The sequence below is a fragment of the Saccoglossus kowalevskii genome, chromosome 8, assembly GCF_978046115.1.
Source record: "Saccoglossus kowalevskii chromosome 8, keSacKowa6.1, whole genome shotgun sequence".
NCBI lineage: Eukaryota > Metazoa > Hemichordata > Enteropneusta > Harrimaniidae > Saccoglossus > Saccoglossus kowalevskii.
The window spans coordinates 6536327-6557139 of record NC_140648.1 but is presented as its reverse complement, the minus strand read 5'-3'; the positions used below and the strand labels follow the sequence as shown (position 1 = coordinate 6557139).

At 34.6% G+C, this 20813-nt stretch overlaps 1 protein-coding gene across 1 annotated transcript; it reads right to left on the bottom strand.

Moving 5' to 3' along the window:
- Positions 1 to 2436: 2436 nt before the first annotated feature.
- Positions 2437 to 16272, bottom strand: LOC102803733 (4-aminobutyrate aminotransferase, mitochondrial-like). The gene is made up of 15 exons (XM_085502096.1): positions 16114 to 16272; positions 12880 to 12968; positions 12508 to 12540; positions 12081 to 12198; positions 11661 to 11710; positions 11494 to 11574; positions 11010 to 11102; positions 10700 to 10762; positions 10398 to 10461; positions 10119 to 10267; positions 9673 to 9810; positions 5997 to 6164; positions 5280 to 5426; positions 4233 to 4344; positions 2437 to 2741 (listed from the first exon to the last, which is right to left on the bottom strand). Exons 1-15 carry the CDS (start codon positions 16181 to 16183, stop codon positions 2617 to 2619), a joined length of 1500 nt encoding a protein of 499 aa, XP_085358222.1. The 5' UTR covers positions 16184 to 16272; the 3' UTR covers positions 2437 to 2616.
- Positions 16273 to 20813: the final 4541 nt, after the last annotated feature.

Here is a 20813-nt window from a genome sequence, read left to right as displayed (position 1 = left end):
CGTAATTTGCATTCATTCATAAACAAACGACACTGTCTGTAATTAGAATATGATGTCAATCCTGCAATCAAGTTATTTACGGATATCAATATCAGTATTCAGAAAGCATCATGCGAATTCAACTGATATACTGTAGGTCACTAACGGCTGTCAGCAATGACGTAAATTGCGGCTCTTAATGATGAATGTGGTAGGCTGTTTCTATGATATATATTCTTCAAGCTTGGTATATCGTATTTGACATTTTTTCTTCAAATGCAAACGTTGTGCAAACAAGTCATTAAAAATAATTTTAATATAAATCACAACCTATCTGTTATTAATGTATTTTTATTGTACAACAGCTATCGTGACAATGTGTAAATATCACAACTATTGTTTTTCATGACCCAATTTTATTATATGTTCACCTTTTATATTCTAATTAAATTGTTTACTCTCCGATATATTCAGTGGCAGTTATATAATACCCAAACTGTTTCATGATCTATTGACGTATAGGCCCCGTGAGTGAATGAAATCTTTTACGCCGAGTAAGGAGGCTCAGTGGGCTTTTTATTGGATGGTTTGTCTTATGTGAACACCAATCATATTGTTTCTTTCATACTATATATACTATATTTATACTTTATTATACTATAAGTATACGATTATATTAAATTAAATTAAATTGTACTTTACATTTCAATAACAATTAAATCAATAATAATCACATGCCACGAATAAATTTGAATTGTAAAGCCGAATTCCACAATTATGCACTTGGTATGTGTCCCCTGTTTTTCATACCTTTATTTTATAGATTTTACAAAGACAAACTTGCATGTAACTCAAATAAAAAGAATGCCCAATGGCGAACAAAGAGCGAGCGTTCCAACGTCACCGGTGCATGCGCAATGTATTGGGCGTACGATGTTGCTCGGTAACAGATTTTTGAGAAATTAGATGATTCGGATAGCGTCAAATCTGTAGATATGTAGCGAATAAACACATATATATATAATACAATACTCGGCTACCTCTCAGTATATGTAAAATGCTGGTTCAAGGGGCCTTCTCATTGTACTGCGGAGTACAGAACGATTTATTGTGGTTTGGTTATGTTTTTAAAATGTGGGAATGTTTTTAAAATGTGGGAATTTAAAAATTTTTAAAAAGTACACCAAAATGATAAAGGTACTATATAATGTAGTAGAAAAAAAAATCACCACCTGTGGAGGTGTAACGCGTACGCTCGTTCGTCTGTGTACAATATTGCGGTACACCATGTCTGGTAATGTTGTTTTGTTATATCACGCACGAGTATACGCAAATGAAAATGATAACATCGAACAACAAAGTGTTATCCATCAAATCTATTTACAAATTGGGGCTGGCAACAGAAGGTGAAATCATATATTGCGACACGTGGACGGGACATTCATGCGACATGTTTCAATCACATTTCATGATTGAGTGCTAAATATTGGTTATTTCGAAGATCATTTAACTAAATCCCAAATCATTGAAAAGAATGTATTTGTTGTCGACCAATATAGCAATTCACAATACCAATGTGTCGATGAATGCCAGTGTTCCATACATGTATGTACACGCTTGTTGGGTCATGCGATATAAGGGCAAAAACGATTAATATACAAACAAGGATGTGGTGTACATCTGGCCCACTGCTAATTCAAAGGCACAATTGTTTCATTCTATTTCGCAACATCGGATAATGTGCGCTGGCCAACAGTTGACCGCTATTCAGACATGAATCTGGTATGATCAATCGACATTTAAAGGGCGATGGTCGTCTCGCCGCGTTCTGTTCGGACACGCGCTGTGTGACGACGACCACCCTTTAACTAAAAGCAGAACTTGCAATCTATGATTTATTTTGTTGTAAATTTACTTTGTTTATTCAATTCGCAGAAAGATTCAGGAATTGAGATATTACCATTTACACATTTTCACCCTTATGTGTGAAAATAATTGCTAATACATGTACCCTGTTACGCATTCGCTATTGAAAGTTTACCATAAATGTTAATCATTGAATAAATTATAATTAAAGGGACGCGCGTCACAAAAACATACATTTAAACTAAATGAATTGACAGCCGTCGGCAAAATAAAGTTGGAGAGACTACTTTTTTTTTTTACTTTGGTCGACTTTGTCATTAGATGAACATATTGTTGAAACAATTAAATTTGTCTAATTTATATTATTTTGTTTTTACATATAGATGGCAGAATAATACTATGTCGCAATGGATAATTCATAGGATCTATGTTGATTTCTGCATAGTTTGACAGTGGTATAAAACGTAGTAATCTGGTCGTACATAAAGTTATGGGTATTGGGCATTGTCATCAAAACCGCGGACATTGACAAAAATAATTTTACAAAACAAATTATTTTATAAAAGGGACTATGCAGGAGGACTGCTATAATTTGACATAAGAGACTAGCAAGACGTCACATTTTAATCGCAATCTTTGGGCGTTGACACAGTCATTGTAAGCATTTCACCCAAAAAAACTTAATTTAACAATACAATAGTTGCATGATACATTTAACATAATTGCTTAGTAGATAACAGTATATTGCTTCTTTGGGAAGTTATTCGTGATTCACTGAGCAAGATCTTGGAGAACCTCATCGAATAATTTCATGACGATGTCAACATGGTGTTTCTGGAAGACAAGCGTAGGACGAAATCGTATGGTATGGGCTCCACAGCTTCCCATCTGCACTCCTAGAAAAAGATAATATAAAGAAAACAAGTCATTGAAAATGACACAGTCCCCGTTAAATGTTTGAAAGTTCTCTTTGTGCTCATCATATTAAAGCGGAGGGGTTGTCGTGAGCGTGTTCTTGAAACTTGAGTTCCAAGTGGCGTATACAACAGATTGTTTATTTTCATCAAAACACGTGTTCTGTGTAGTAGTAATATGGCCAAAAATTAAAACAGCCGTAATTCGGCCATCTTTGATCTGATTATGAAACACACTGATATGTATGATGTATGTGCCAAATATGAATGAAAATGGTACATAAATTGTGGAAATATAGTAGTAAGGCCAAAAAGTCAGATGGCTGTCAATCGGCCAACTTTGACCAGATTTTGAAACAAATTGTCATGGACATGCATCCTAACATGTATAAATTACATGTATGTGCCAAATTTGAATGAAAACTGACAGAGCACGTCCAAGATACCGCATAAAAAACAAGATTTTGAAATAAATCGTCATGAACATGTATCCTAACATGTATAATTTATGTACCAAGTTTGAATGACAACTGACAAAGCATGTCCAAAATACAACATTTTCAAAAAACAAGATGGCTGCCAGTCGGCCATTTTGAATCGAATCGCTCAACCACTGCATGTGCATATGTCCCACATAAGGTGCTAGGCACATGCAAAGAATGAAGGGAATCGGTCAACAGGATTCTGAAATATGACTCTGAACAGACTGACGCATGGACGGACGGACAGACAGACTCAGGAACTCACGGACGGTCAGGACATGTATCCTAACATGTATGATCTATGTACTAAATTTGAATGAAAACTGACAAAGCATGTCCAAAATATGACATTTTCAAAAAACAAGATGGCTGCCAGTCGGCCATCTTTGATCCAATTGTGAAATAAATCGTCATGGACATGTATTCTAACATGTATAATCTATGTACCAAGTTTGAATGAAAACTGACAAAGCATGTCCAAAATACAACATTTTCAAAAAACAAGATGGCTGCCAGTCGGCCATTTTGAATCGAATCGCTGAACCACTGCATGTGCATATGTCCCACATAAAGTACTAGGCACATGCAAAGAATGAACGGAATCGGTCCAAGGGATTCTGAGATATGACTCCGCACGGACGCACGGACACACGGACGCACGGACGCACGGAGACCGAATTATAAGTCCCCGTTTTCGGACTTCGTCCGAACGAGGACTAATAAATAAATATCATGGTAAAGGAATTGATGGAATACATTGGAACAAATTACGTCAATTCTCAATGCGCTTGTTAATTTGGCTGATTGGACTCAACTGTCATTGGCATTTATAAATATTTATAAAGATTAAAAGAATGGGTTTGATGTCCCGAGAGTAATTGACAATGAAATTGCTTTTCCGAAATTCCGTCTATTTTCTGTCTATTTAAGTGCTGCATCATGTGATCACAAATCTTTTAATCGGGTTTCATATATGACCCATGACTTATACCTTTATTCCTCATAAGTTCCATTATCTTCTGCATAGTAACAACATCTTTAGCATCAACGGCACAGAACGTTCCAATGCCTCTTGTATTTTTCAGTAGTTTGGAATACTTGTCCTTGAGTTGAAGAGAAAAGTAAACTGAAGTAACAGAGATCAATACCACTACATGCATGGATGTTTAGTTTATAACAAAGATAATGATCGACATACGTGTGACGGTGAGGTAAAAAGGGGCGAATAAGTTGACATCATTGGTTAATTAGGGAATATAAAAATTACGATTATACTTCAAATCTAACTTTTAAACACCGAAATTTAATCATTTTAAATGGCGAGTGTATTATCGCATACTCGGAAAAGTAATCAGATTATCAATTGATTTAACGATTTCCATCTGGCTAGCCAAAAATGTTTGTAAATAGTCCAGGCAATGTCACATGTTGTCAAAATGGACATACTTCAACTTGAATTTAGGCCCATAAAGCTTTATCGCCAGGAAATACATGCTTTTAAATGTATTTTTTAATATATCAAAGAGTGGTGGATACAATGTAGTCATGCGTCTATGCAAATGTTTTCCAGTGATGGTGCATTAAAGCCTTCAAAATACCTCGAAACTTGTTTCTTTAATATTCAGTACAACTGTGTTGTTTGTTATTTAACTCCAAGCTCATTGAGAATTCTACACATGTAACATTGAGGTTCCACAACTCTATCATATATCTGCATCATGTCACACTTTTAGTTTTATAAAATTTATAAACAATGTACGTTGGGTAGCGTAGCAATATATAGAATTAGTGTTGAGAAATCCAGTTATCAATATGAACATCGGTAATTCTCAAATTACTTGACTGGTTACTCAATATTTTCTCACTTTTAAATTAAAAATTGTAATCGATGAATATTCAGATGAAATTATTTAAAACTTTTTAAATTTCCGGCTACTTTAACTGTTCTAATCATAATCTCCATTCCAAAATATTCAATATGTTAATGTGCCTCATTGATAATGTGTATTGATTTAATATTAGATCGTTGATTCTATACCTGTAACTTTTGAATATTTTCCAGCAAATATTCTCCAGTTTGCTGCACATTCTTCAGTAATTTGTCTTTGTTTATCGTTTCTATAACCTTCCCCAATAGTATAACCTTTCCCGGATCGCCCATCCAGGTATTGAATACTCGCAATCCCTACAAATAAATTCAATCCAAGTAGCAATATTAGTTTATATGTATTATTAAATATATTGTAATGATATGTAGCAAAAATACTGTCATATTTGAAGATGTTGTGTTCATCAAGTTCCATAAATGCAGGATAAATTGTTGCTAAATAAATACATTATTTGATACGTTACATTATGATATATTACATTATACAGTATAGTACACAGAATATGGCAAAGATACCGATTTATTAGGTTTGGTTAAATATTTCAAAAATAACAGCCAATCAGCCATTGACATAATAATATGAAACAATAGACAAATTACGGAGAAGACGTGAACGTTATAAAAGTCTGATACGGAAGCCATATTCACGTGCTAAAGATGTAGTCATTATTAATGTTGCAAGTAAATTGTTGTGAAATCAATTCTCCACAGAAAGTTTTTACAAAGTCAACGTCGTCACCGCTATCACCATTCTGTATTGTTGTTTACCTTTTTTCTGTGAATCGAAACACTTCATAAATAATTAATACATAATCTTTGATGTCATTCACGAACAATAGGATTTTTTTGTCATTGATTTATACTTACAGCATCGACTGTCATTTCATCAGTATAATAGTATCCTCCTGTCAACATTTTCTTACTAAATGTCACAAGGTCAGGTGATCTTGGCAAATCCCACCATTCATGAGCCCAAAATTTACCAGTCACACCGCATCCAGTCTGAACTTCATCCACTATGAATGCAACTTCCATCTGCGTTATGTGAACAATTCAAAAATCAAAATCAAGAATACGACCTCCGTCTGCATGTATATGAACATATCAAAGTCAAAATCAAGAACACAACCTCTATCTGCATGTATGTGAACATATCAAAGTCACAATCAAGAACACAACCTCTATCTGCGTGTATATGAACATATCAAATTCATAATCAAGAACACAACCTCTATCTGCGTGTGTGTGAAAATATCAATGTAATAATCAAGAACACAACCTATATCTGCGTGTATATGAACATATCAAAGTCACAATCAAGAACACAACCTCTATCTGCGTGTATATGAACATATCAAATTCATAATCAAGAACACAACCTCTATCTGCATGTATGTGAACATATCAAAGTCACAATCAAGAACACAACCTCTATCTGCATGTATGTGACCATATCAAAGTCACAATCAAGAATACAACCTCTATCTGCGTGTATATGAACATATCAAAGTCACAATCAAGAATACAACCTCTATCTGCATGTATGTGAACATATCAAAGTCACAATCAAGAACACAACCTCTATCTGCATGTATGTGAACATATCAAATTCATAATCAAGAACACAACCTCTATCTGCGTGTGTGTGAAAATATCAATGTCATAATCAAGAACACAACCTATATCGGCGTGTATATGAACATATCAAAGTCACAATCAAGAATACAACCTCTATCTGCGTGTATATGAACATATCAAAGTCACAATCAAGAACACAACCTCTATCTGCATGTATGTGAACATATCAAAGTCACAATCAAGAACACAACCTCTATCTGCATGTATGTGAACATATCAAAGTCACAATCAAGAACACAACCTCTATCTGCATGTATGTGAACATATCAAAGTCACAATCAAGAATACAACCTCTATCTGCGTGTATATGAACATATCAAAGTCACAATCAAGAATACAACCTCTATCTGCATGTATGTGAACATATCAAAGTCACAATCAAGAACACAACCTCTATCTGCATGTATGTGAACATATCAAATTCATAATCAAGAACACAACCTCTATCTGCGTGTGTGTGAAAATATCAATGTCATAATCAAGAACACAACCTATATCGGCGTGTATATGAACATATCAAAGTCACAATCAAGAACACAACCTCTATCTGCATGTATGTGAACATATCAAAGTCACAATCAAGAACACAACCTCTATCTACATGTATGTAAACATATCAAAGTCACAATCAAGAACACAACCTCTATCTGCATGTATGTGAACATATCAAAGTCACAATCAAGAACACAACCTCTATCTGCGTGTATATGTACATATCAAATTTATAATCAAGAATACAACCTCTATCTGCGTGTGTGTGAACAAGTCAAAGTCACAATCAAGAACACAACCTCTATCTGCATGTATGTGAACATATCAAAGTCACAATCAAGAACACATCCTCTATCTGCATGTATATGAACATATCAAGTCACAATCACGAACACAACCTCTATCTGCGTGTGTGTGAACCTGTCAAAGTCACAATCAAGAACACAACCTCTATCTGCGTGTATGTGAACATATCAAAGTCACAATCAAGAACACAACCTCTATCTGCGTGTATATGAACATATCAAAGTCACAATCAAGAACACAACCTCTATCTGCATGTATGTGAACATATCAAAGTCACAATTAAGAACACAACCTCTATCTGCATGTATGTGAACATATCAAAGTCACAATCACGAACACAACCTCTATCTGCATGTATGTGAACATATCAAAGTCACAATTAAGAACACAACCTCTATCTGCATGTATGTGAACATATCAAAGTCACAATCAAGAACACAACCTCTATCTGCGTGTATGTGAACATATCAAAGTCACAATCAAGAACACAACCTCTATCTGCGTGTATGTGAACATATCAAAGTCACAATCAAGAACACAACCTCTATCTGCATGTATGTGAACATATCAAAGTCACAATCACGAACACAACCTCTATCTGCATGTATGTGAACATATCAAAGTCACAATTAAGAACACAACCTCTATCTGCATGTATGTGAACATATCAAAGTCACAATCAAGAACACAACCTCTATCTGCGTGTATGTGAACATATCAAAGTCACAATCAAGAACACAACCTCTATCTGCGTGTATGTGAACATATCAAAGTTACAATCAAGAACACAACCTCTATCTGCGTGTATATGAACATATCAAAGTCACAATCAAGAACACAGCCTCTATCTGCATGTATATGTACATATCAAATTCATAATCAAGAACACAACCTCTATCTGCGTGTATATGAACATATCAAATTCATAATCAAGAACACAACCTCTATCTGCGTGTGTGTGAACAAGTCAAAGTCACAATCAAGAACACAACCTCTATCTGCGTGTATGTGAACATATCAAAGTCACAATCAAGAACACAACCTCTACCTGCATGTATGTGAACATATCAAAGTCACAATCAAGAACACAACCTCTATCTGCGTGTATGTGAACATATCAAAGTCACAATCAAGAACACAACCTCTATCTGCGTGTATGTGAACATATCAAAGTCACAATCAAGAACACAACCTCTATCTGCATGTGTGTGAACATATCAAAGTCACAATCAAGAACACAACCTCTATCTGCGTGTATGTGAACATATCAAAGTCACAATCAAGAACACAACCTCTATCTGCGTGTATGTGAACATATCAAAGTCACAATCAAGAACACAACCTCTATCTGCGTGTATGTGAACATATCAAAGTCACAATCACGAACACAACCTCTATCTGCATGTATGTGAACATATCAAAGTCACAATTAAGAACACAACCTCTATCTGCATGTATGTGAACATATCAAAGTCACAATTAAGAACACAACCTCTATCTGCATGTATGTGAACATATCAAAGTCACAATCAAGAACACAACCTCTATCTGCATGTATATGAACATATCAAAGTCACAATTAAGAACACAACCTCTATCTGCGTGTATGTGAACATATCAAAGTCACAATCAAGAACACAACCTCTATCTGCATGTATATGAACATATCAAAGTCATAATCAAGAACACAACCTCTATCTGCATGTATGTGAACATATCAAAGTCACAATCAAGAACACAACCTCTATCTGCATGTATATGAACATATCAAAGTCACAATTAAGAACACAACCTCTATCTGCGTGTATATGAACATATCAAAGTCACAATCAAGAACACAACCTCTATCTGCATGTATATGAACATATCAAGTCACATTCAAGAACACATCTTTAGTTAGGACATGTTGCTTGTCAAGATCCAATTTTAAAATGCCACACTTTTCCAGAAATAACAAAAATAATAAACACCTATATTATTCTAATCCAGTGTATGTTGTCTTTTGCCCAGTATAACAATGAATACATAGATGAACACGTGGTGTGTAATCAATGTTGACATACGCCTTATTTCAATGAACTACAACATGGTGCTGTAATTTGCTTACCTCTTTACAAAGTGATTGAAGCTGTTGAAAGAACTCTTTAGAAGCGTGATAATCTCCTCCCTCAGCTTGGATTGGTTCAACTATTAATCCTGCAACGTTTCTCCCACGGGAGTTATATTCGGCGATAATCTTACGAATCTATAGATTAAAAAGTTCATGCATACATTTCCCAATATTCTTTCTATTACCAGATATACATGCCAATATCATCAGACATGATACTGCGTTTACTACAGTGCGGTTTATATAGTTATAGATTTGGGCTTTAGGGAATTCGAGAGAATGCCAGCGCTATTGTTTTCAATTTATTGTTATAATGTTCTGTCTTCTAAACCCAATAGCAATATTGTAGTGAAATGTTTCATATGTCGGTTTTATGCGAACACGCTAACCACACCAAATATCACAGGTTTGATATGAACACGTCAACAAATACGGTTGCTTACCTCACCCAAGCATCGCATTTCTTCTGCTTCATTGTCTGCAGTGTGACTATTCAATGGATATTTGAGTCTTGGAAAAGGCGCAATTGGCCAATCGAAAGCAGGAAGATCAAGTTTATGAATCTCCTTAGAATGGGTACAGGACAATGCTCCTAAGGACAAAAAACATGGCTGGTAAGCAGTTTTCAACATTTTCTGAAAAATCTACATAAATTATTGTAAGAAATTGTTCAAAGAATTCATAGTACTGAAATGTTAGACACGTGCAAACCCAACACTCACCATAAGTTCTACCATGGAAACCACCATGAAATGATAATATGGAATAAGGAGGGCACCCAGGACTCTGAAATGCAATTGATAAACGGATAAGCAGGTGGCCTAACTATAGTTTCGACAAATGATATTTTATCAAGAATTACAAGAATTTGTTATAAAGTTTTTGAACGTTTTGACACAAAGTCCTTATGAAGAAGAAAGCTTGTTTGTGTAAATGTTTCTTACATGAAAACTGCATATGTAATAAATAATAATTAAGTTTTTCATTTGATTCATTGCAAATACTATTATATTAAAAGTTATACCTGGTTAATCATACATGATGATAGTTCTTCTTCAGTTACAGAAGCACCTTTCCTTTCTATTTTCTGAAAGATTTCAAAGATACGTATCATTCACTCTGAATAGGACAGAGCACTTCTGGGTAAATTATTCTTTATATAACGTTCAACAAAAATAGTTTCCTTTTGATGTCAATATGTCGATGATACTCATATTATTAAAAACTATTATGATACTGGAAATATAACCAAGAAACATATAACATATTTGAATATTTGCTATGTCGTTTGTTTTAAGGTCAGATATGCTGACACAACTAATATATAGTGTTACCTTCTTCCAAATAAACGCCTGTTTAGTAGCATTCTCCACGGAACAAGCTCCGCATGCCATTGTCTGTACTCTGCTCATTCCAGGCGGAGCAACCTAGAAAATATGACCATTTGACAAAACATGCAACAAGACATAGATGAATAAATATAGCTGTACAACAATTTACAGGCGATACAATTAGACGGATTTGAGCTTAATCCCACAACTTGTACTTCCAAGATCAAAATAAAACAATTATGAATGTCTTCTCTGGAACGCTATGTACCGGTAACTGGATTAAACCAGTTTGGAGTGCGCGCCGCTCTAAACCTATAAAAGAATGTGTTTGTCCAAATATGGTCAAATAGAACCACGTGTGATATGGAAAATTATTACATGCACATCGGGTTTATCATAGTGTTACGAGGCCGGGCAACAAGAGTATGATAATCAACATAATATTACCGACGTCTGGGGAATTCGATTATTGAAAACACTAACATACCGATAGCAGTGTTTTCTCCAACTGGTTTGGATACTCGGAATTTGGAAATACTCCTAGCGCAGGTCTATTCACAAACATACTCTGAAACAAAGAAATTTGAAAACAAATTAGCAAACATACAAAGCAAGAATACTAAGCAACAATTTTCATTTATTCATACGACTTACCATGTTACGTGGATCTGTTATCGCTTCCATCAAAGCTGGGTGATTGTAACCTGCAAAAGAATTCGAATTAATACAATACAATAACACTTTATTATCACCATAAAAAAATTACAATCTTTTTGGGCTCTGAGTAATACAGTTAAATTAATAAACATGAACACAAATTAATTATAATAAAAGTATCAAAAACAAAGAAAGTTACTAAATGCTTCTTTTCAAGTTTGCATTATCTGTATTGGATTAGTGTTTTCAGTAGATGTTTATCTGATACATTGATGATTGTCTAGATGTATTTATGGACTATTAATTGAAAGAAATATGCCAATACAATGTTCAGAAGAGATAATACACTAGTGCAATGTTCGGGAGAGTTCCACGCATTTTTCTTTTAAATCATAATGAGAAGGCTGATGCACTCACCGATCGGTACAGATGCAATCTGTGTAAAGACATCCAGAATACGATTGCCGTCAGCGTCCACTAAATAATTCCCTTTACTTTTATCATAATCACAAAAAAACGAAACGGTCTTCACATTCTAGGAAGGTACCAAACAATTTATTATTATTCATTTTTTTTACATTCATTTTATCTATAATATTCAATGCCAGTGGTTGGACAATTACGTAACATGAAACTATTATATAAAGTATATCAGTCTTGTTTGTGCTGCGTATTGTCCTGATAGAATAACATTATTGCATAATGTGTGGCAGCGCGTATAGTTGTCATAAAATAACTGGGTTGAACAAGTAAGTTTTGAACTTGACAACTAATGAGTACATTTTGAACATTAAAAAAACACAGTACAAATACGATATCCACGTAAAAATCATTTTCAACTTACTTTGCTGACAGTATCATACTGACTTAACAGCTCCTATATCCATGATATCAGTTTCCATGACAACCAATATATTTATCGTAGTGAAAAACGGAAATTACAGTGAAACAAGTTATATATTTCAGTGACAATAATATTAAGAATATTAACCATATAAACTATATACATGTACACGGGTCAGGGATTGTTGTGTAATTCTTTTATATCAGTGGCAACAGTAATATTGATAATATCAACCAAAATACTGTATACGTGGTGACAGATACTTTTAATATAGTATAACACTTCATAAATATATATCCGTCATTGCTTATGTTAGTATAAGTAACGAGTATAAGCTCTAATATTGTTTTCAAATATGATCGTTACTCTCACCTTAGACCGTGGTCCAGGAACAGTGGTCTTCATTAATGGCGCTTCATACTCGTCAGGAATCAGCTTTGTCACTTGTGACACACATCTAACTATAGTAACAAATATCACCAATTAAAAAAAACTGGCACGGATGCAATTTAATCCTACTCACACATGAAACTACTCAGGATTATCGAATTATACAGTCATATCAATCCCTACATCATCTGTTATTAATAACGATCATAACAAAATGAAAGTAATCGTCCTTAATACATGACCAATCCTGATTGTCTATAACACATTTCTCGATAGAGAGTAACATGCAGTATTAATCGAAGATATTTGCATATTTTTTAGTAAAGTTAACTCGTTAGTTAATGACGATACTATTTAGCAATCATTTATTTGAATGCAACGTAATTATTCTGAAATAAATATTGTTTTAAATCGTACTCATTGTGTATTGTACTTGATTGGTGAAACACAACTGTCACGCTACCGCGTAATTGGTAAAGAATAGTTGAATTATTTGATTGCATTTAAAGTTTCTCTTCCTTATTTGATGTTCACTGAACTGGAATCAATGTCTGCATATAAAAAAACATTGAAACTCCTTCTGCAAATACTGTGAATGCCCACATTGATTTATGTGCGAATATAGCATTCACTTCGATGAAAGCATACACACATTCCATTACGATTCAAGCAAACACGCTCATAACCATTTATAATATGTGTTCTAGCAAAGCTGTGCGCAGTGTCATTGACTTAAACTATTATTTCCAATAATTGTTTCTAATGATGTCTGTGTGATAAACATACTTGAATTAGTGCTTGCAAGAGGAACGCAATTGCAATGAAGATTTAATGATGCTCATAGTCTGGCGGTTATTCTACGTGGAGAGGTGAATTGAATACATTATCCACCCCCTGTGATTCGTGAATACACATATGTCACTGTCTATGTGTGAACGGTTACAGGTCGATGTTCCGAGGGTTCATTGGTCCGAGGCTTCATTGGTCCGAGGGTTCATTAGACCGAAGGTTCAATATTCCGAGGGTTCTAAGTATTTATTGTTAATTAATTGTCTAACTAACTTCTCAAAAGATGTAATAAAGTATTAGGTGATGTGGTTATCGTTCCACCCAGAAAAAGCAAACAAAAGGAAAAGAAAAACCACAATGACGAACAATTGTGTTTATAACTGCCATTGAAATTCTGTGGACACCCTAAAGTTCTATACAATTTAAAAGGTTTAGTAGACGCTTCTTTTAGTTTGTGTTTACTTTGTGGTTGCATTCCTTCACAGAGTGAACCTGTGCATCATCGGTTGGCATACGCACTAAAACACAAGCTAAACACGACAGTTGAGTAACAAAACATCGTTGTAGTCTACACACAGTATCAGACTTTTACTCTCTGTGCAATGTTCTATAGTTGCTACCTCATTTCTTTATTTAGTGGGAAAGGAGTAATTAAGAGGCTTACTGTTGTTTATGTTTCAATATAGAGTTACGATGATGTTAATAAAAACATAAGTGTATTTAAGTGTATTTAACGCATAGTCTGATTAAAATAAGACCTTATTAGGCTTTTTTTAAATATTTATTATGTTTATTATACACCTGTCACTGTAACGCCATAATTTACAGCGTGTCGTAATTTTGCGTATTACACTGGGTATTTTATCCTAACATATTAAGCGTCCTCTAATAATAATAAACAAACATGGCTGCCTTCGGGGTTTGACTAGACCCCTCACAAAACAGTTTACTAAATCGGTTCTAAACGTTTTGGATTTCGCCATTCCAATGATGTATTCCTTGGAGAAAAAGATTTATAAATAATAAGGTTATTACAAGGATATTGCAAAATATGCACAGTACGCGTGCATACTTTGTATTAGTATTATTAGATCGCCAAAGCCCGTGGCAATCAGACTAATGAAAATGATTATATATGTTTGCGAAAAATTAAAAAAATTAAAATAAATTAACTAAAAAAGCTCTGATGCCTTCAATGATTGTATATACAATTTTCAGGCTGACATTGCGTTTCTTTTTTTGGAATAAATATTGGTGTATATATTGCAACTACCCAGGTATAAAAATGGTCACATTATTTAGGGCTCAGGGGAACCTCTCTACCCAGCTATATATCACTACCCCACCCTCCCAGGAAGCAACCCGCAAGACGATGAAGACTTTCAAAGAAAGAAACATCTATCTGTCCGAAAAACAGAATCTGCAGCTGTGCATCCAATCAGTAATATAACTTAATGATGATTAAATATAAATTTGGACAGTAAAACTATAACATTTATTACATGCACTGGTTATGAATGAGTAACACAAAAGATCACCAACATTTTTGGAAATGTAATATTTCCGATAATGTTTTATTAATTTAGCTAACAAACGCATGAAATATAAATACATAAAAACTAACTTCTAAATTAGTCCGACGATTTTCTTGGAATAAAAAAATATATTGAGATTGCAAGATATGTTTAAAATTTTACAATAAATGAGATTCCTTTGTCATTTAAGGCCGTCGGACTAATGAACCTTCAGACCAGTGAACCCTAGGACCAATGAACCCTTGGAATAGCGAGATGTCTCCTTGTGAACACGCCCCTTCCGCGGAGGGGAGTCGATAAACAAACATCTATAAACAGATGTATGAACACTATAAATGGGTGTAACCATTTCATCAAGAAGATTAAAGACTACCCACCCCAAAAATATGTAAAACGCTTATAAGCTGCAGCAAACTATTTAACTGCGTTCGATAATAGAATGGCTTCTGGGTTCTAGTTGAATGACAAAGGAGCAATTTGCACAGGCTAGAGTATATTGAATGCATTCATGCCTGTATTCGCTCTCATTATGAAACATGCATTAAGTGGTTGTAGTTATATGGTTTGCAACACTCACGTACGATTTTAGTTCCATCGAAATGGAATGGTCTATTTGACCTTGAAATGTATGTCAATATCACATGTAAAATACGAGTCGCGACAATTCCAATGCCATGTATCTGAAAACGTTTATGATGTTCAATATCCACACTCAACATTTATTGCATCGTGGTCTAATTATATATTAATATATTGCAGTGAACATTCAGAACGGTAGCCCAGCTCCCGCCCCTTCTAACCGCAACCATTTTGCAGCGACGGACTACATGTAGTACTTCCGGGCTATACGTCAAAATGCGGCAATGACAATCGAGAATTAACAGATCCCTACCTTGTAAGAACCGTTCAGTGTTACACGACGGCAACCGACAGCAAGCTCTTCCAATCTTTAACGAAGACATCGTTTGAGTGATTCTCTGGTCTTTGGCAACGTCTTTATGTCAGTCTGTAATCGCTATAAGATGGGTTCAAAGATCACGTAGTTCAGTGACAAAAGCATGGCACTGTACGTGAACTGGAACGTCACCAGAGCCCAGTGTTTCACAGCCCGTAAAATTAATTGTTAAATATGTGACTTTTGGGGAAACTTGTTATGTTTGTTAATTTAATGAGACACGTTTAACTTAAAGTGTGCACATTATTACGCGGGTTCCATGTCGGACATAGATGGCGCTCTCGATAACAATCTTGTAGAGATGCAGTTTCCCTGACAGGTATTTTAATTAGTTAATTAGGAAACCAAGATGACCTCCCTTGTCCACAAAACTATATATTTTCGGAAAGCTTATTGCATGAATTTTAAAGTTTTGTTAGTATTTTATTTTTATGGACACTGTAGTTTGAAATATGCACAAAAATGTGCTTTTTTGGTCAAAAGTGATTTTAAAAAAATTAGCTTATAAACCATGCTTCTGTTTCCTGTCAAAATTGGTCTATGGGTACATCTGTTTACTATGAAGAAAGCGCCGTCTTGAAAACTGTCTACCAGTTGTCAATTTTGTAGGGCAGCAGCTCAAATTTCACTACTTCAAGTTTATGCATAAATTAACACCCAGGCTAGTTGTCTGTACGATTGCTGTAACACTATTCAACTAAAAACAATGCCCCGACGGCGTTTTGAAGATAAACACATTGTCAATCATTTGTGAAAATTACAAAACAAAAGGTCAAAGCGTCTAGGAGCTATTTTTTTAAAGTTCTTGAACGTGCACTAAAAAGAAGCTGAGATAATTGCTAATTTGCATAACAATTCACTCAGTAAGAAGTTTGCTAATGCTCATAAATAAATGGCTGTAACAGTTCCAAATTTAAATGTATTATCGTTTTGTAAAAAGTTAAATACAGTGCATAATATGGAGATCCCGTCATTTCTTTTTTTCACCATGTTTTTTTTTTATTATTTATGTACAGCCTTGCTAAATCTTGCTCAGCATTCAAATAATTTTGCACCTGTTATCTATATTTTAAAATCGTTTTTTGAGTATGTTCCACTATTCACAATTCTACAAAATTTCAACAGTCTATAGCCAAGACTTTTTGGAAAATATCACTCCCAAGTGCCCTAGAACCTGCATCTCTACCTTATGAGAGTATACGAAACCTGCATTTCTAACCGTTGTACAATCTGGGACAGTGACAACCTAAAGACGATAGGTATTTAAATTCTTTCCCATTCAGTAAATTTAATATCAAAAATGTAATATTGTTTATAATAAAACATTTGAACAATATTCATTGTTCGAATGTAGTAAAGGAAAATAAACAATTCTTTAAACATACTTCAACTGTAACATTTATAATTAAAATTATTATTTATTTCAGGCCAAAAAGTCCTATATACAATACATTAAAAACACCAACACTAATAAATACAGCGTCTGAAATTAGTCCAAAACTTAAGAAAAAAACACAGAGTTGACAAGTAAGAATTAAAACATTATCGCTCGTAAAAAGGCGCTGACAGACTTTTACAACTCCTTGCGCTGAAGAGATTCAAAGTTAAAAAATATTTCTATTCTATTCTATTCTATTCATAAGATCAATCGAATGGCGTTATTATAAACCACTCGTACTATATTTGCGATAATCACACCAAACATCAGTCAAACAATAGATACTGTATAAATAAGATTACTTACAATTACAATCTGAAATTTTAGTAAATTTCCCTGATATAAAGTTTGCCTTAGCATAAATACACCTCAAATGTCCCTTCATGTCAGCTTCATTCTTGCCATCTGATGACACCATATAACGCAGGCACTTTTTACTGGGACGAAAACCAAAGGTTTGCCATATAAGTACATATACGCTTGGTATCATTGGCTGTCCCATATTCTTAGTCTTAGTAGTGTGGAAGAGAAACTCTTTCTTTACCAGTCTCTTTTACAAGCTTTTTCAATGATTTGATAGAAGGTGAAATTAACAACATATCATATGATTAAAAATATGATTCATTTTACCAGCCAAATGACACCCAACACCTGCATACTAGTACTGAGATAGTCAAAATAAATTGAAAACAACGTCGACGAAGGAATGCTTTATTGTCGGACTCCGTTGTGCACTCTAAAGGACACAGATATTTCTGAAGCACTTCGAATACAAAAAAGTTTGACCTCGGTACCAATACAATAAACAACGCACAATGAATAAATGTACCCCCTGTCATGTCCTTTTTTGAATAATAATAATAATAATACCTTGTCAAATGTTTTTTACCACGTTTAAATAAACTGTTCAATTATAATGCACAATTCAAATAATTTCGAAATAACAAATACAATCAACATATCTATAGTTATTTACTCTTATGATAGTTTTATCTTTAACAATTTGGCAAATCATTGTATTCATAAAATAGTCTGGTAGATGCGCGTGCACAAATAATGCAGTAAAGACAAGTCTAATAAGACACATAATATTTAATCATCAAATATGACATATTTCGAGCACAGACAGTTTTTTCCGACATATTTCCCTTTTTTCAATTTATTAAGAGCTACTTTGATTTCATTACAGGTAACCATCATATCGTCATGGTATGTCACGTCACTCACAACATATATCAACTAATTTTTGTTTTCAAGTTGGTAATTTGTTACAGATCAGAGGAGAGCTTTATAGTGCTTTTCCCACATTACTAATGTTTGTTTGCCCGTCACAACCCCTTATAGTAGATGGTGAATGGCTAACGTTGTTAGTCATACTATCAACTGAATTCCAAATGTGCTTCGATTTGCCTTTCGATAACGTATGAGCTTGTTCGTCGTTTCTCTCACACATACAAACCATTTGAATTTTGCTCGGATTTTACGCATCAATTCATAAAGTGGTCCAGTAGAGGTCTTCCATTAATTACCCACATCTTATTAATAAATGCATCCCTAGCAATGTCACGAACTTGGCCATTCCATCCCTGGAACTTGTGTCATCGTTTAGAGTTGACAGTTGGTATAGCAGTGGCGGCGGCACCGGGGCATGGTGAACAGACCCCCCCCCCCCGTGCCACTGCCTCTGTTAAGTATTTTAACTGCTGCATGGTTGAACAATGTCAGTACAGTAAGATTTACGAGTGATTATATGGTCTCCAAGTGTACGCCCATTTTTTAGAAACCACGCCCACTTTTGCGAAACCTCGCCCAAATTGTAGTAACTTGATGTTCAATTAACAGTTAAAAACATAACAACATAGATTGTTACTGTTGTTTAACGTCCATATTTAGTAACTCCAAATTTAATTAATAATTAAGCGAACTTCGAGTCACGGGCTACATATTTTGTTTTGTTTTATTTAACGTGTTATGACTCCCCTAACTCGAAATTCGGTTAATTGTTAACTGTTAATTAACATTTGAGTTACTAAATTTGAGCTTTCTTGCTCGTAACTCGATGTTTGGTTAACAGTTAATTAAAGTTCGAGTTACTAAATGCGGACGTTCAACAAAAACAAAAATGTATGTTGCCGTAACTCGAAGTTCTGTTAGCAGTTAATTAAACATCGAGTTACAATTTCGATGAGGTCTTGCAAAAGTGGGCGTGGTTTCTAAAATATGGGCGTCATCTTTGTAACTCGATGTTTTCGTTACTCAATGCTCGTTACTCGATGTCCGTAATTCGAATCATTCAGCATCTCAATAGCATAACGGCAACTCGTGATCAGTACGTTATTTAGTGTATTTAAACAGAAGCTGGACAGTCTTTGACCGGTACCTACTAACTTAATGTTGAGTCACCTTAGACCATTTCAGCACGTTTCTCTGGTAATTTCCAAGTCGAGGCTGGGATTCAAATCGAGTCAGAGGGTGTACTAAGGCAGTGATCTAATCACCCTGTATTACCATGAGCCTCGCTGTAATATGTAACACTTTCAGTGGATATATCATATTCATTGCAGAAGTTTCGCGACCAAATAACGATCTTAGATTTGCATTCAAAAAAATATTTGAACAAGTTGGTAAATATGTACACAATACGAGTATATTTCTATACTCAGTACAGAGTTTCACACCAACAGTTAAATACAGTTTTTAAATCAAGGCCAAGTGGAAATAACATACCTAATTTTAAATCGTGTAGTATAGAGAAATATACAATCCACCGTACTGCACCGAACCGCGCCATTGCACGTTCCTAATGTATAGAAAATGGTTAGTTAGAGCAAAAATTCTACAAATCATCTATTTTCCTTGCATTGCCTTGAGCTATTGCTACTTGCTACCTTGTATTTCTTTGGAATATGACATGGAAATTTAACAAAAAGTGGATTAAATCACCTTTCCAGATTGTTAATACAAAACCAATATTTTCAAATTATAGTGGCCGACGAAATAGCATGGCATTATTTTTGTTATAGATAATCAAATGAAGTTCGTGTCAGAACCAGCCATTGTGCAAATTCATCCACATTTGTAAGCACAATTATCTCACAGTAATAAAATTGGCACGTTTCGGTCAGTGAACTGTCAGTCACATGGCGCGGAATTGTTGCAGGTTGTTACCCAATTGCAAATGTTATTCTTGGGTCCCACA